Here is an 18,622-nt window from a genome sequence, read left to right on the forward strand (position 1 = left end):
AAAACAGTAGCTTAAACCCACTGCCGGCACTTCCTCACCACTCATTGTTTCTTTTTTTCTTTCTTTTTATTTTGAAAACTTTCAAACACATCCTTATCCATCTATGCCCTAGATTCAACAATATTTTGCCACACTTGATTCATCTACCCCTTCCTTTCCTCCTTTCTCTCACTCTCTCTTTGTTGCTGTAGTGTTTTTCACTGGATGATTCCCAAATTTCTATCTCTAGCTTTGATCTCTACTGCCAGAATTACAGATGCCTCTGGAATTTTTTAGTTGTTCTAGGGTAGCATTATATTTGGTTTAAACCAAATTGAAATCACCTTATCTTTTCAGCCAGTGTCCCTTCTTAAATTCTCCTTCTCTCATTCTTTCAATTGTCTAGAATCAAAACCCAGCAGACATCTTCAACAACCCCCTCCATTCCTTAATATTCCCTATCCAACCTGTCAGAATCTTTTTTTTTGTCTTCAAAAGCTCATATCTCATCCCTTCTCCATTCTCAGTTAGTGCTGTAGTTCAGGCCTTTACATATCTGGATTAGCCTCACTTGCAATCTATCGTCATACTTCTCCTTTGTTCAAAATTTGCTATAGCTCCTCACCACTCTGCTCTCCACCCGACTACTTTTAACTTTATCTTCCACCAGTTTTGTTGTAAAAATTAAATAAAATGTCTATCAAAGAACTTGGTAAAAATTAACAGTGTCTTTTCCAAAACTTTATAAACTCCTTGAGGACAAGGACTAAATTGCATTCTTTTGCATGGGGGGACAATCCTCAAGGAGGACATAACTAGGAGTACTTAAATAATAGTTTATTTAGTAAAATATACCTACTTATCAGACTGGGTACCTATTTATAAGTCAGAGAAAGATATGAAGGATGAAAATGGGTATTTGTAGAGTATACCAAAAGAATAAAAATACAAAAGAGAAACCATACTTATTCCCATGATTAAGTGAATAAAGAAATACTTGAAACAGAAAGATACATTTGGTAGCAATAATACTGAAACCATTCCAAAATCTCAAGGATTTTAGGATATTGGCTTTTTGGAAACAAGATGAAGTGATTTTTAGCAATGGTCTTAACCTTACCAATTGTGCACACCAAGTTACTGATATAGGCATGCCTTTAAAAAAAATCAACTTAGCTAACTTTCAACTTTGAAGATCTTCCCCAATTACCCATTGTACTATCCTCAGAGACAAAATTCAAGTGAATATCAAAGAGACAGAATCATTAGAAACACTTTGTAATATTATAGTAATTTAGTCAAACAGGTCAATAGTACCTTCTTCAAAATTAATATTTTTACACTGTCGTCCTGAGTCATCCACACGATGTTCTCTTAAAAGAAAAACATAAATATTGTATCCATGAAAGGCTTAGTATAATAGATAATAGTTTAAATTTATTACTAGCTTTCTATTTTTTCACATTCTGGTATAGTTTCTTTTACTGTCTTCTGAGTAATGAAATTATTATGATATATAACCGATAAAATTTTTAAAATACAAGTTACAATTATTATTATATAATCATATAAAATGAAAAAACCCTCAATTCATCCAAAAGCACAAATGAGCTGCCTTAATCAGTATTTGAAGTTTTCCAATGATTTTTAACATGAGTTATAAACATTTTGGACTCTTGGATAAAACACTCCAAAGAAATATAAAGTAACAAAACTTCTGCAGTTTTATAAAATTTTTTCTAATATATAAAAGAGATACACATTATGAGTAACTTTTGTATCTAAGGTTGAACCTAATCATTAATCTACTTAAAATGTTGCTTTCATGCCATTTCCCCTACTTAGAAATCTATCATTAGTAGACCAAGACCAAACCTTGAATCTTTAAAGACCTTATAATCTGTTCTTATTCATCATCTATTATTTTAGTTGTCAGTACCACATGCGTTAGCTGATAAGAAAATATGAACACAACTAGACATCAAAAACCAAATAAAGACATCATAGAAATAATAATTCTCCAACAATGATAATGCTTATTTAATTTCACAATCTACAAGAGTAGTTTTATCATTTCTATCTAATTACCTTAATACAGTAAGAATCAGAATAATATTTAAAATTCCCAGGAAGGCGCCAAGTAAAACTGGTGCTGTGTACATGTTTATCTGCAGCTTAATGGTAGCCCATGTCACGCCCTTTTCTCCAATGAGTGCGAAACAAGTCTGAAAAACTTATTAAAATAAAATGTATACAGATTAATTATTACATGGGAGGCACAGGCTAAAATAAATGTGAGAAATATTTACCACAGAATTGGAAGTAATAGATGGAATCATCCATCTGCATCAGACATCTCAACAGGGGCAAGAAAATTGGTTCTTGGTGGGGAGAGGCAAAACATTTACTCTTTTTCTGTATAAAGCACAGATATGCATACAGTACATAAAACACATACAATATAGGTCTGTGGTATTAAAATTTCATGGGATGGAGTGATTAGGAAAGAAATGTCTAAAAAGCCTCCTTAGGGAGACAATAACATAAAAAATGGGTGAGAAGCACTGATGTACAGGCATTCACAAGGGATTATACCTAACATAACTTGCCAGTATTTTCTTTTTTTAAAATACATCTCTGTATGAAATTTAAGTTATACAATTTCTTCCATAAGTAAACTATTAAAGTTTAATCAATTTCATTATAAGAAACTGTCACTTTTTTTTTTTTTTGCGGTACGCGGGCCTCTTACTGTTGTGGCCTCTCCCGTTGCAGAGCACAGGCTCCAGACACGCAGGCTCAGCAGCCATGGCTCACGGGCCCAGCCGCTCCGCAGCATGTGGGATCTTCCCAGACCGGGGCACGAACCCACGTCCCCTGCATCAGCAGGCAGACTCTCAACCACTGCGCCACCAGGGAAGCCCGAAACTGTCACATTTTGACTCAATATTTTAAAATATTACTGTGTATATGGTACTTAAATTATATATATTTAATACCACTTTCAATTTGGATCTGTGGCAAAAATCAGATTGGGTAAGTATTGGTCTGCTCTCCTGATTTAGATTCTATTATCTCGTTCTGCCAGGACTTTACATGTAACCTTAGAGTGAGGATTAAGTAAAATACTGCACCTAAAGCACTTAGAACAGCATCTAGCATATGGTTAAGCACTCAATAAATGTTTGTGCTTATTGATGTGTTTATTATTGGAAAAGTCATCTAATCTTTTCAGGCCTACATTTACTCATCTTTAATATAAAATGTTTTAGTGAATAATCTTTTTTTAAAATTTTTATTTACTTATTTATTTATTTTTGGCTGCGTTGGGTCTTCATTGCTGCCAGCGGGCTTTCTCTAATTGAGGCGAGCGTGGGTTTCTCATTGCGGTGGCTTCTCTTGTTGAGGAGCGTGGGCTCCAGGGGCGCAGGCTTCAGTAGTTGTAGCACACGGGCTTAGTTGCTCTGCAGCATGTGGGATCTTCCCAGACCAGGGCTCAAACCCGTGTCCCCTGCATTGGCAGGCAGATCCTTAACCACTACACCACCAGGGAAGCCCCATGAATAATCTTTAAAATAGATGGCCAAAATATTTACTGAGAACCTAAGCCTATACCAGGTACTGTGCTAGAAACTGAGGGTAGAGTGGTAAGCTTAAAAAGACCCAGACTATGCCCTCATGCATATAGTAAGGCAATAGGTTCAATTGTTCTAGATTTCTGCTTATATTTTATTCCAGAACACTGAACTAAAATACTAGATTCTGGTGAATGATGAATTAGGCTTTCTTCTGTTGAAGCAAAGTAATGGAAACTGGAGGTTGGGGTGTTAATGATGAAGTAAACTGAGCTGGATTCAAATTGATTCTATTTATAACTGCAATCTTAAAAGCATGGGCCAATTATATGGTTTTTCAAAGTTATGCTAGGCATAAAAAATTAATTTCTCTACTCATTTAGCAGAAAATTAATCGGCCTTAGGGAAATATTAAATCTCATTAATATATTTTTATATTCATTAAACTATGAAAGCTTGGAAAGAAGAAGAGACTAGTAAATCTTTTTTAAACTCTTTCATTTTCTTCAACCTTAGAAAAGTCTTAAAGGTATGGGCAAAAAGGGGAAAAAACCTCCTATAACTTTCCTCAAATCCTTCAATTAAAAGAATTTTGTTTCTCATAAACAGGAAAAAAAAAGCAAACTCTTGCTGAGATGTCAAGCTAAATGATTATCTGACAGAACGTATACTTTGGAATCAGACAGTGAGGTTTGAATCTCATATTTCCCATTTAATATCAGGGTGACCCTGGATAAGTTACTTAGATTCTCTGTGCCTTGGTGTCCTAATCTGTACAGTGGGACTAATAACATTTGATTTAGGGAACATGAGTTAACACATATAAAGAGCCTAGCCTCACTGCTAGATCAAAAAATATCAGTTTCCCTCCCTTTGCCTTCAGCTATGAGGTTTTATACTTGAATTGCATCTAACATTTGAACCTCAAAAGTTTTCCCAATTCAAATCCAAGTAATGATAAGTGAAGAACACCTACCTGGACCTAGAATAAAACCTAATGCTTGACATGCACTTGTGTTTGCCATGGAACTTGTTCTTTCCTGAAGAGAGGTAGCACCAGCAATATATGATCTAATAACAGCTACATTTCCTAAGAAAAGACACAATAATACAAAGTAAAAGAAAATATTCTCCAGTTTATAAAAATTCGACTTAATTTGGCTCTATACAGAAGAAGAAATATTAATCTACAACATAGTTACTGCTTCCTCTTTATGATTATACAAGGCATGTATAGTGAACAAATGTATCAATTAATGGAAAATATTACTTTTAGTATTGTGAAAACACAGTTAAAGATGTGAATGAATGAAAAAATGGCATACAGGAAACTTAAACTTTTTTCATCATTAAATACCGAGAAAGCATTGAGTGAATGGAGTCCTACTAATTGCTACATTGTTTTAAAAGAAATATGCTACACACTCTACATGTTTATAAAAAAAAAATCCTAAAAATCTGCTGAGCATTTATGTTGAAGACACTCTGCTAGGGGCTAGAGAATATTTTCAAAAGTCATAGATTGCCTCTAATTACACTAAGTTTACTAGCTAGTTGGTGATAAGGGATGAAAACAGTATATAAGCAAATGCCAGAGACATGTTGGAGAAGCAGTAGTGTAGCCTAAGAAAGCTTCATGGAAGAGGTGGAACTTGAGCTGAATCTTGAAGGATGAAGAATCATGGGAACAGAAGAGAGAAACGATAGGTAATGGGAACATCATGAGCAAAGGCAAAATGATAGGAAAGATATTTGCAATGAGACATCTGTATGTTGAATGTCGTATAGGAGATTGAGAAGAGGTGACCCTAGATGAGAGAAGACCATAAATGTCAGGATGAATGTGAGTCCAACACAACCAAAAATATACATGCATGCATATTACCTGCTCCAAATCCCACCAATCCACGAGCAACCAACATGTAGTATTTATTATGAGAAGCTGGAACCTGGACATATGCATAGAGGCAGTTGGCTGCCACCGAAATGAAAATGGAAACAGTAAGAGGCTCTTTTCTTGGTCGATAGTTAGACCACAAACCAAATATAGGTGAAGCTACCATTTGGCCAAGGCTAAAAGAAGCAATAACCCAGCCCAAAAAACTTGCATCAGCAGTGTGATCAATCTGCAGAAAAAAGTACAATGCTTTAAGAATTGTTATCCGAGAAAAGTAAAGTTAAAAATCCAAATACATTTTTTCTGACCAGGTAACATTTCTTATTAAAAAAATAAAAACAATAATTCTAACACATAAGTTTTATAACACCATTACTTACAGTAAGGAATTCAAACTTCTGACATTACAATTAAATGTGTTAACAATTCACTATACACAAGGAAAAATGTTTAGGAAACTTCATCTTTTAGAACAATTATAGAAATTCTGTCATAAAAATCTTGTTAAAAAAATCACATTATATACCTAACAATAACATCATAAAAATAATACGCCATCCTTTAATTCTTGTAAAGTAAATACAGTTATTTACCTTATGCTACTCTATAAACTAAACAACCATTAGCACTGTGAATCTATTTTTTTTAACTGGGCACAATAATCAAATGCTTAAAGACAATAATAAAATTTCTCTCATTAAGCCTACTACTAATTCTTCCTTTCAGCATAGACAATCCAGGATTCTACCAAAGAGGATTTATATATCATTAATACTGAGGTTAAAACCAAATGATTACAACTCAGAAAATACTTTCAGAAAACAGAAAATTTTAGCTTACAAAAGGGACTATGGAATAAATCAACAGATGGGGTTTTTAAAAATATGGTAGGTTATATAATAATTTGGAAAAATAAAAGCCATTAAATTTTAGGACATAAGTTTAAACATATATAGGTTAAGTGGTAGAACAACTTAATAAGGAAAACCATGGCCTTTTCTCTTCCAAAGATATTTTTAAAAAGCTTAAAATGAAGATATTTAGGTACATTTCTGTTTGTGTGGGATGAGAAATAAGAGTGAATAAGTATAATGACGTCATGTCATATAAATTTAAAAATTAATTTTCAAAAAAGCAATGAAAACAATTTTAATATTATATGTCTAGTGGTTTGAAAGCAAAAGGATAAAAGTGTCTTCTCAGGATATCAATTGATCATAATAGTCAAGTGTCCATTTCATGGACAGAAGTGAGCTGACTCTTGAAGATGGCTCTAACAATTTTAACAACATTTGCTATTTTTATTGGATACTATTCTTTACAATGACTGGAAAACTGGAATCTGCTAGAATTGTAACAGGAAAGTAAAATGGTTTGGAAGATACAGGTTCTATGCTACAACAGAAGGTATCAGTTCAGTAATTGAACTGTTATCTGTGCTCCTGTGTGTTTCTCTCTCTCTTATAGTAATAACAGCATGTTGTTTCCAATCCTCTGGCCATCTCTAATGATCTCTATCATATTGTTTTCAGGATAAAGTCTAAACTACTTATTATGTAAAACTAGCTCACAAGCTGGTCATTGTCTCTCCTCTCTAACTTCATCTCTCTGCATGCTCCCTCCCCCCAGTTCTAACTTCCAGCCACACAGAACTTTTTGAAGTTTCCAAAATGAGTCAAGCTCTTTGTTTCCAGGCCTTTGCACAGGATCCTCTACTGCCCCTTCTATCAGGAATGCCTTTCCAAACTCCTACTCCGTGGCCCAGACTGCCCCTTCTAGTGACCAGTTTCTGTAGGCCTTCCAAACTCAGCTCAGATATAACTGCTTTTGGGAAATCTTCCAGGATCTCTTTAGTCTGGATCAGCAACATCTCCCTAACCCCCATGTCTGTCTGTCTGTGTCAATCTGTGTGTATGTCTCTCTCTCCCCGAACCCCCACTCCTTCTGTCTCTCTCTGCCTCTCTGCCTCTCTCCCTCTCCCTCTAGCTCCCTCTCCCCTGTGAACACGCACACACACTCACATATCAAGCTCTTAAGACTTTTACCCACTCATATTGTATGGTCATTATCTGTAAACTTGTTTGGTTTTGCACACCTCAGTGAAAGTTAGATCCATTTCTTCTCTTAAAAAAAAAGCCCACAGTGCGCTGTACTGAATTTCAAAACATTCTTCTCTAAACATGTTAATAATATTGACAAAGTTCTAGAACTCTTAATGCTTCGCTATGGGAGCTGAGATGTGTTCCAAGCCTCCTCAACTATTTACTTATAGATTATTGCTTATTCATCCAATTAACAGTCACTAAGGCCTTCTCTGCGACAAAACCTGTGCGAGGCTATATGAATACAAATTGAATAAACACAGTTCTTGCCATCAAGGAGTTTCCAAACCAGGTTCTACTTAATTGATTCTGAAAAATCCTACATTTTTGAGTAGCTGAGGAAAAAAACCAGCATGCTTTAATTCTTTATCTGTCAAATGGGGGTAACTTCACAGAGTTGTTATGAGAATTATTTAAGCCAAGACATGTATAGTGCCTAGGGTCATGTCTGCCTATAGTATGCACTAAATGAATGTTACCTATATATAAAAAATTAATATTTCTTGGTATTTTGTTTTTACTGATATGTCAGTTTTATTATTACATTTTATTGTAACATGCATGAGTAGTCCCACTATGTCCCTGGGCCTACAGATAACCTATCATTCCAAATCAAAATCTGGGTTTAAGAATATGAGTTTTCCTGGAAATCAATCACAACTCTGGGCAACACAGGCTACGGAATCAATGGGCTGATAGCTGTCTATCAGCCAGGGCCAGAAGCACAAGTCAGCGATTCACAGCAGTGCCAAATTCCTTTCAGACAGATAACTTACTGTTTGGGGGTTTTAGAGGGGTGGTTGGGCCTAGCTTTTTATCTTTCTCACAGATGACTTTTAAGCTAAGTAATATTTGGTAACATATTATCGTAAAAGAGATAGTAGCCTTCAATTAAAAATGAAAATTTTGATAAACAGCAATGACCTACTGTATAGCACAGGGAACTATATTCAGTAGCTTGTAAAAACCTATAATGGAAATGAATCAGAAAAAGAATGTGTGTGTGTGTGTGTGTGTGTGTGTATAACTGAATCACTTTGCTATACACCTGAAACACTGTAAATCAACTATACTTCAATAAAATAAATAAACAAATAACATTTAAAAAAAAGAATGAAAAATCTTAAGACAGTAGGTAACATAGCACTGTAGAGTCAGATTTTGGTTTCAGATAGGCTTGATTCTACCATTTTCTAGCTGTGTGATCTTGGGCAAGCTACCTAACTTCTCTAGTCTGAGTTTCTTTATCTGTTAAACAGGAGTGATAATGACCACCTCACAGAGTTGTTATGAAGATTAAAAGATGATTTAGATGAAAGATTTAGTATTGTGCCTGGCACACAATGAGCTATAATATTATTATGAAATAACTTGAGAAAATTAACTCACAAGGTTTTTGGTGGAAATGTTATGCTTGTTTTGCCAAAGAACTAGTGATATGTTCATGTGCTCTCAATAAATTTACCTTTGAAGAGATTACAAATATCTGGAGAAAGGAGTGTACCTTTTCAAAATTCAACTTATTATGCTGAGTAGACCTAATTTTGTAAATACCTTTCTTTTGAAAATTTTGAGGTTAAACAAACTAGATACAGGGACCATAGAAATCAAGAGTTTTTATACATGGAAATACATATTTTAGCACAGAAGATATTGCTCCAGAATTGTTAAATACTCTGTTCCAATTCTAATAATTCTGCCAGTATGGAAAGAATTTTTAGTGTCATGAGTAATGACTTCATGTAAAATAAATTTTTAATTAGTTTAAATTAATTTTCAAAATGGCAGTGAAAATGTGGCACTAAATCACTAAAAAGTAAAATATGTATTTTTTTCCTATATTTCTTTTAAAAGATAGCATAAGAAAATAGTATTTTTAAGTTAAAAATTATAAAAACTGGGCTTCCCTGGTGGCACAGTGGTTGAGAGTCCGCCTGCCGATGCAGGGGACACAAGTTCGTGCCCCGGTCCGGGAAGATCCCACATGCCGCGGAGCAGCTGGGCCCATGAGCCATGGCCACTGAGCCTGCGCGTCCGGAGCCTGTGCTCTGCAACGGGAGAGGCCACAACAGTGAGAGGCCCGCGTACCGCAAAAAAAAAAAAAAAAAAAAAAAAAAAAATTATAAAAACTAAAAAATCTAAAATGAAATATAAGATGTCAATAAATTTCTTATAAAATAGGTATAATTTTTAAACGCTGTTACAACACTCAATAAGTATTAATGATAAAGGGATATGGAAGCACATAGGAAAACCTTCTAATGCAAACTGGGGTGAGGGACAGTAAGGAAAGGCTTTTCAGAGGAGGTGACATTGGATCAAAGCCTTGAAGAATTAATAAAAAATAGTGGAGAAGAAGGGGAGGAAGGGAATGGCAGAGGAAAGGAGAGATGGAGGGAAGGAAAGCACTCCAGAAAAAAAAGGAGGAAAAAGTGTAAAGATCTGAGGACCTTAGGTTCATCCAAGTACATGATATAATAAATTACTGGCTATAGATCTAATATTGGCCAAGGCTCAGGATCTAGGCTGAAACACACACACACACACACTCTCCCTCTCTCTCTCTCTCTCCTCTGGAGAAAACCAAAATATAAGGGGCAAGTTGATAAAGAAAAATACACAAAATAATTTAAGAATAAAGAGTTAAGAGTAATGTCATGGAAGCTAAGAGAGAGTTTCAAGAAGCAAAGAGAGGACAACAATGTCAAACACTACCCAAATGTCACCTAAAGTAAGGACTGAAAACTATCTACTATTTGGTGAGCGATTAAGTCATTGGAGACCTCATCAAGAGCAGTTGCAGGGTAGCAGAGGAGTTAATCAGATTGTAGCAGGTTAAGGAGTGAAGAGGAGTTAGGAAGCACAGAGGAACTCCTTCAAGAACCTTAACTGAAATATTATTATAGATTAATTATGTCTCTACCTTAAATACTGATTTTTAATAAATTCATTACTGGAATTTTAAGACAGAACTGACAGTTATATGTCAAATATATTTTTTAAAAAGGTAGAATTGACAGGACTTGATCATCAACTGATGATCAATTGATGTTAGAGTACCCACCAAACTTGCATCTTCTTGTCACTCCCTCCTTCCCATGTAGTAACCACAGCATCAAAATACACGTATTGTCTATTCTTTTCACAATGTCACCTGACAACCCAAATTATTCTATCAGAAAGCATCAAGTTATTCCATAGCAATATCATTTATACATTATAGGAATTCAGACTATGTCTAGCTTAGTTTCCTTTTTATTAGGGAAGGGGTATGGATGGGATGGGGAAGTGGCTAATAAGTAGGTGACCATACATCTACATTTGCCTGCGATTGTCTGGATATAATCCTATTTTCCTGCTAACGCACTCTTTTCACTTCAAGAGTGCTCTGGTTTGCACAATCAAGCATACAGTCACCTTACTTATAAGCCTCTTTTGAAGAATTATCTCAAGTTATTTTAGTAAAGATTAACTCAGAATACCAAAGAGATTCTCTAGAAAACTCTTAACTACATAAGAGTTATTACTACTACAGCTACATAAGAGACGAATAAAATGCACAAACCTTTTGGAGATATGGCCATATTGACATTATCACAATAGAAAATCCTGTGAAGAGGCAAATTCTGTTATTTATACTTATAATAATTTCATCACTATAGATACAAATTTTTGAACTATAGCATGGATTTTAAAACATTCTGAATTTACAAATTTATAACCACAAATGTCTAATTTATTAAGCAATGGAGTTTTATTTATCAGAAGGAAAATAAATATTAAAGGCTGGAAAACATATATATAATAATAGTCCCTCACCACAATTAACATAATAAAAGCAGAGGACCTATTTCTCCTTATTCACGTGTCTTTACTGTAAATGAAAATTACTGGAACTTCCCTGGTGGCAGAGTGTTTAAGAATCTGCCTGCCAATGCAGGGGACACGGGTTTGAGTCCTGGTCTGGAAGGATCCCACATGCCATGGAGCAACTAAGCCCGTGCGCCACAACTACTGAGCCTGCGCTCTAGAGCCCACGAGCCACAACTACTGAAACCTGTGCACCTAGAGCCCACGCTCCGCAGCAAGAGAAGCCACCGTAATGAGAAGCCCGTGCACTGCAACGAAGAGTAGCCCCTGCTCACCGCAACTAGAGAAAGCCCATGCACAGAAACGAAGAACCAACGCAGCCAAAAATAAATACATTTATTTTTAAAAAAAAGAAAAGAAAATTACTGAGAGCTTTGTTAAGTTTTTATAGCAGAAATGAATGGAGGTAAGGCTACTTTGTTATAGAGGAATTGCTAGACTTCTAATCTGTGTTGTTTGGGAGAGATAATTCACTGTAGGGAGGACTAAGAAGAAGGAAAATGATCTTTAAAGGGGGCAGTGGCTATAAAGAACCAGAATTTCTCAAGATGGGCATACCTTAAAAGAAAATTATCTCTGCTAGCTTTTATTGCTTGAGAACTGTAATGATAAACTCCAATGTTATTTGTCGATTTTAAATATTAGGCACATCCAATCACAATTCTATCAAGGCTATTTTTAAAAAAAACAGCTCTATTAAGATTGAATTCACAATGAATTCACCCATTTAAAGTGTACAATTCAATGGTTCTTAGCGTGCCAGATATGTGCAACCATGACTACAGTCAATTTTAGAATATTTTAGTCACCTCAAAAAGAAATCCTGGACCCTTTAGCTATACTCTTCTATCCTCTATCATTTCCCCAACAGCCCTAAGCAACCACTAATCTACTTTCAGTCTCTATAGATTTTCCTATTCTGGACCTTCATATGAATAGAACCACACAATACGTGGTCTTTTGTGTCTGGCTTCTTTCTTTGCATAATGCTTTCAAGGTTCATCTATGTTGTTGCAGTATCAGTACTACATTCCTTTTTAAAAGTCTGTTTTAAAAAATAATTTAATTATTAGTTTCATCTTAGTGTATTTTGAATTAACACATTGACTTGATGAAAAGAATCAACTAATGTTTGAAAATAAGACTACTAGCTCACAATCAAGAAGCTTGTAAACAGGTAAAATGTTTCACATGCCAATTAAAATCTAAAGTTAAAAAAATTTTTGTTGTTAAATTTGAAATTATTACTTACATTTTAGATAAATGAGTACAAAAATTAGAAATGCTTTAAATAAAAAAACAATCTGTTGCAGAGATTGTTACCTACACAACATTCATTTGCCCCCTTCCTCCTCTCTGATAGAATCCTGGTTGTATTGAGGTATCCATCACTCCTCCACAAAGCCACAGGCTTTAGAGGACACTGTGTCCACTCCAAATTCCAGAGGGTAGATCCTGATTAGATCTCACCATCCCAGCTGATGATGGGTTTAGAAATTAACAGGTAACCCAATTCTGACCAGTGAGAAATAAGGGGAGGTCTACTTTGGGACCTCCCAGAAACGACTCCTCCTCTCTTTGGAAGTTTAAAAAATAAGTCCCTTTCAATCAATAAAAATTACTGTGGAAGGATGTGGCACGTGGAACTGCTGCTGCATCCCTCCTATAGCCTAAGAATGAAGGCAATATGCAGAAGAGAGCAAAACCAAAAAACTTATTCAGAAGCAGAGCCAGTGAACTTCACCTGGAGTTGTCCCACTATGGATATCTCATAAGAAAATACAAATTACTGTTCAAGCCAATTTGAATCAACATTTTTTCCTGATATTTGTAGAAAGCATAATAATAGATATACAATCCAAAAAACTGTTGAAAATACCCTTTATTTTGTACTTTTCTTTAGTTTTAGCTTTATTTAAAGTCTATTTTTGCTCAATGTTGAATCATAAAGAAGATTGGCAAGAGAGAGAGAACAAGAGGGTGACCTGGGATAAATGGAAAGGATATGGAAAACAACTTAGTCAAATGACCTTCACTAAATCCATCTCAGGAAAGAAACCATTTGTAAAATTAATGCCTATGGACTTAGAGTCCATGATTGGAAAAAAAATTGATTCCCTAAAACATTCCTTTATAAACTATCACAGTATTGAGAATTCCTATATATTTTCATTCCTTACCATTTTTAACATAATTACAGTTCTTAATATTAAAAATTTTTTTCCTCATAAAGGTTAACTTTTTCAGTAAATATATTTTCAGAAATAATGTTAATAGGTTAAAATAAGCTATACAGATTAATATTCTTGGACTTTACTATTGGTATGTGTCAATATAAAAGTTAAATGAGGTTCACAGGCAACAAAAGTAAAAAGCAAATACATTAAACTACATCAAAATTTAAAACTTCTGTGAATAAAAGGGCACAATCAGCAGAGTGAAAAGAAGAGTCACGGAATGGTTGAAAATATTTGCAAATCATATATCTGATCAGGGATTAATATTCAGAATATATAAAGAACTACAACTCAACAACAAAAAACAACCTTATTTAAAAAATGGGCAAAGGACTCGAACAGACATTTCTTCAAAGAAAATATACAAATGGTCAATATGCATGTGAAAAGATGCCTAACGTGAGTAAGGAGAGTAAGTGAGTAAGGAGATACAAACCAAAGTCACAATAAGCTACTACCCGATTAGAATGACTATTGTCAAATAAACATAAAATAAGAGTTGGTGAGGATGTGGAAAAATCTGAACCCTGACTGTTGATTAGAATGTAAAATGCAGCAGCAGCTATGGAAAAAAGTATAGCAGTTCCTCAAAAAGTTAAAAATAGAATTATCATATGATATAGCAATTCCACTTCTGGATATATACCCAAAAGAACTGAAAGCAGGATGTTAAAGAGATATTTGCACACCCATGTTCACAGCAGCTATTTGTAAGAAACAAGATATGGAATCAACCCAAATGTTCATCAACCGATAAATGGATAAACAAAATGTGGTATACTGAAGGGGACCAGAACATTCTACCCCAAAATATGCTGCTTTGGCATATTGATTATTTTGAGCTGAAGGCAACTAACGAACAGCAGACACAGAAGGGCTTTCTGTCTTCCCCCTTTCTGCCTAAAAACTCGGCATAAATTTCCCCTGAGAAATGTGCTCTTCCAGTACCAGGAAGAAGAAAATATTCTTATCACTGCAGATGGAGCATCAATGCTGAGATGAGTCTGCACAAACAAACCTTACTCAAATAACCCTCATCCTCCATTAGTTTCCCCCATGTATTTCCTAGTCACTTTCCCACAATTTACCATCCCTAGAAAGCTAACCCCTTTTCTTTGTCTAGTCACCTCTCCACAATTAGAGACCCTTGTTAAAATAGTATATAAGTCCCTGAGTCTAACCCTTTCTTTGGGGTTTTCACTTTTCTATGAAGCCCCGTATCTCACATAAAAATATTAACATCAAATAAATTTTTATGCTTTTCTCCTGTTGATCTGCCTTTTGTCAGTTTAATTTGCAGGCCCCAAATTAAAAACCTTTCCTTTACTTTCTTAGCTATAAAACCTAAGAAAGTAAAGGAAAAGTTTTCCCTCTCCTACAATTTATACAACAGACTATTATTCAGCCTTAAAAAGGAAGGAAATTCTGACACATGCTACAACATGGATGAACCTTGAGGACATTACGCTAAATGAAATAAATTAATCACAAAATTAAAAATACTGTATGATTTCATTTATATGAACTATCTAGAGTAGCCAAGTTCATAGAAACAGAAAGCAAAATGATGGTTAATGGTGGTTGAGGGAAGGGGAAATGAGTTGTTGTTTAATGGGTATAGAGTTTCAATTTTGCAAGATAAAAAAGTTCTGGAGATTGGTTATACAACCATGTAGAGATATTTAACAACTCTGATCTTAGAAATGGTTAAGATGGTACATTTTATGTTATGTGGTTTTTACCATAATAAAAAAATAATTTTTAATTAAATGACATTAAAATATGATATTTTATCTAAATTTTTAAAATTATGTATAATTTCTAATACTTACCTACACTGCTAAGAAACATAGTAAGATACAGAATCCTAATTGATCTCCATCGGCTCTTATAATGCTCCTCAGTTTCTATAATATCCCATTCTCTAGGTATAAAGAAGAAAAATGTAGTATAAAGTTATCTCAGTACATGCAAATCTTTCTGTGGCATAATTTTATTTTCTCTCTCCTAAAGTCATGAAAATGATATGACAGAGGTATAGTTTACTAATACTGGTTTTTACTATACTAATTCATCTATAAATATTATATCTTTTAATTTCCATGGATTATATTTATGGATCACTGTGCATAGGAAGTTGGGAGACATGAGGCAGCTTAAAAAGGCAAAACATTTTGTGAACCAATTATTTTGCTATTGTTGGCATGCTATAAACTTATGAATCAAGCATGTTTAAATTTGCTAAACTGACAAAATGAATAAAGTATATCAAAATAAATAAAATAAACTAGCTACAACCATTAGATCTCCTACAGGTGGGATATACAACTAGTAACTATTAAACGATAATAACTCTCATCATTATGACATGCTCTACTCGATGACAGCAAATTAACTTTGCTGTAGGAAGCTATTTTAGTTGGGTACTTTCAGCAAAATTAATATAAAAGTGACACCAGGAAGGTTTGATATGACCTAAGACATTCATAGCCCTGGAACCTCCTGAAACATTTGCCTTTGCTCCAACACAGGTTACCAGACAAGCTCTGTTAGTGGACCAAAGAGAGACCAAGGCCCCTCCAGACTGGACTGACCTTTCATTATCACCCTTGACCTGGATTAAGGGCAAGTATGTTAACCACGTAGCCTACCTCTGTCAGGTGATAACATTAGCATGTGTACCCATTACATTTTCACATATGCACACAAAAAGAGTTAACAAATTTACCCTAATATAAGCATTATATGTTTTCAAATAATTAAAACAAGCACAACAGACAAAATGCCATCTTATGTTCCAACATTATTTTCTAAAATAGACTTAGTACTGTTAGTCTTCAAAAAAGAAACTATGTTTTTTTTAAATGTGACATGACTGGCAATGTTAGAGAGGGAATGAAGAAGAGAAATAACATTTATTAGATCTATTATGTGCCAGATAGATCAGTTCCTGATATAATATATATGAAGTGATTAACACTGTATATGCTGTTCCACAAAAATACTGTAATGTCGCGTACCTGAAAAATAGCAGAACCCCAGATGCTCGTATTTGCAAATCAATATATTGAAATTTGGAATACATAATGCAGATACAGGAAGTCCCCTACACACGAACCTTCAAGTTGCAAACTTTCAAAGATGCGAATATGCATTCGCATGTCCAATCACATAAGTTAGTTCACGTGTCTGGCAAACATTGTCACATGTGTGCATCCTCTAAAAGTGGTTGTGCTTTTGTGTACTTTACTGTACAGTACTGTATAGAGTACAGTAGAACAGTATCTTTATTTCAAGCCCAGGATGTCCAGAAGCAAGCGTAAAAGCAGCGGTGATGTGTCTGGTACCGCTAAGAAGTGCCAAGTGATAACGACAGAAACAGAAGTGAAAATAATTGAGAGAGTGGAGCGAGGCAAAAAGATGGTTGACGTCGCTCATTCTTATAACATGAATCGTTCAACCATCAGCACGATTCTAAGAACATGGACGAGATCATGGAATACATGAAGCCTGATGTGCCAATGATGTCGACAATAATATCAAAGAAGTGTGGAAAAATGATGGAGATGGAGAAAGTTCTCAGGGTGTAGATGCAGGATCAGTATCAGTGTTGAGTCCCACTCAGATTAATGCTGATTCAAGTGGAAGCCAAAAGACTTTATGAAGACTTGAAGAAGAAATACGGTGAAGAATCAAAGGGCGCATCTTTTAATGCCAGCCATGGCTGGTTTCATCAGTTCAATGCTACAGCCAACCTTCACAACGTAAAAGTAAGCGGCGAGGCAGCGAGTGCAGATACGGTAGCTGCCTGGGAATTTCCTGAAACGCTTTGAGAAATTATTGATGAAGGCACATACTCACCCAAGCAGGTTTTTAAAGTGGATGAGACAAGACTGTACTGGAAGAGAATGCCAGACCAAAGTTACATCAGTAAGGAGGAAAAGTCAATGGCAGGCTATAGAGCAGCAAAGGATAAGCTAACTCTGTTGTCTGGTGGAAAAATATGACTATAGGCTGTATAGTACATGATATTTTGAATTAGTAGTGTATTTCTAGCTCTGGTAACAGTGACATAGCTGTGTAAAAGAATGTCTATGTTTTGGGGAGATGGAGGCTGCAGACTAAAATGTTTAGGATAAAGTGCCATAATGTCTGCAACCTACTTTTGGGTAGTCTGGCAAAAGAGGGGTGGTTGTGTGTGTGTATGTGTGTGTGTGTGTAGAAAGATTTGAGCAGTGTGGAGAAGGCTAACAATGACAGGGTAATCAGGTATTTATTGCACTGTTTTTTTCAATTTTTCTACGGATTTAAAATGTTTCAAAATAAAAATTTTACTTTTCCTTCTTTTTTAAAATAAATTTATTTATCTATTTATGTATGTATTTATTTTTGGCTGTGTTGGGTCTTTGTTGCTGTGTGCGGGCTTTCTCTAGTTGCGGTGGGGGGGGTTACTCTTTGTTGCAGTGCACGGGCTTCTCATTGTCGTGGCTTCTCTAGTTGTGGAGCACGGGCTCTAGGCACGCAGGCTTCAGTAGTTATGGCACATGGGCTCAGTAGTTGTGGCTTGCGGGCTCTAGAGCTCAGGCTCAGTAGTTGTGGCACACAGGCTTAGTTGCTCCACGGCATGTGGGATCTTCCCAGGCCAGGGATCGAACCTGTGGAGGTTTCCCTGGTGGTGCAGTGGTTAAGACTCCGCCTGCCAATGAAGGGGACACAGGTTCGATCCCTGGTCCGGGAAGATCCCACATGCCGTGGAGCAACTAAGCCCGTGCGCCACAACTACTGAGCCTGCATGCTGCAACTACTGAAGCCCGCGTGCCTAGAGCCCATGCTCTGCAACAAGAAAAGCCACTGCAATAAGAAGCCTGCACACTGCAATGAAGAGTAGCCCACGCTCTCCACAACTAGAGAAAGCCCATGCACAGCAATGAAGATCCAACACAGCCAAAAAAAAATAAAAAT

General features: G+C 35.5%; 1 protein-coding gene across 7 annotated transcripts in view; it reads right to left on the reverse strand.

The window, feature by feature from the left end:
- The window catches only part of MFSD8 (major facilitator superfamily domain containing 8), a 39,383-nt gene that overhangs the window by 16,708 nt on the left and 4,053 nt on the right, over positions 1-18,622 (reverse strand). For 2 of the 7 annotated variants that reach the window (XM_065877581.1, XM_065877578.1), the window contains exons 2-7: positions 15,493-15,584; positions 11,119-11,162; positions 5,440-5,680; positions 4,531-4,644; positions 2,068-2,212; positions 1,297-1,352 (exon numbers count right to left, since the gene is read on the reverse strand). In XM_065877581.1, the coding sequence (XP_065733653.1) occupies positions 1,297-1,352; positions 2,068-2,212; positions 4,531-4,644; positions 5,440-5,680; positions 11,119-11,162; positions 15,493-15,584 (692 nt within the window). Of the gene's footprint in view, positions 1-1,296; positions 1,353-2,067; positions 2,213-4,524; positions 4,645-5,439; positions 5,681-11,118; positions 11,163-15,492; positions 15,585-18,622 lie in introns of all 7 variants that reach the window. The other 5 variants (XM_065877580.1, XM_065877582.1, XM_065877583.1 and 2 more) reach the window with 5 other exon arrangements.

The sequence above is a fragment of the Phocoena phocoena genome, chromosome 5 (assembly GCF_963924675.1).
Source record: "Phocoena phocoena chromosome 5, mPhoPho1.1, whole genome shotgun sequence".
NCBI lineage: Eukaryota > Metazoa > Chordata > Mammalia > Artiodactyla > Phocoenidae > Phocoena > Phocoena phocoena.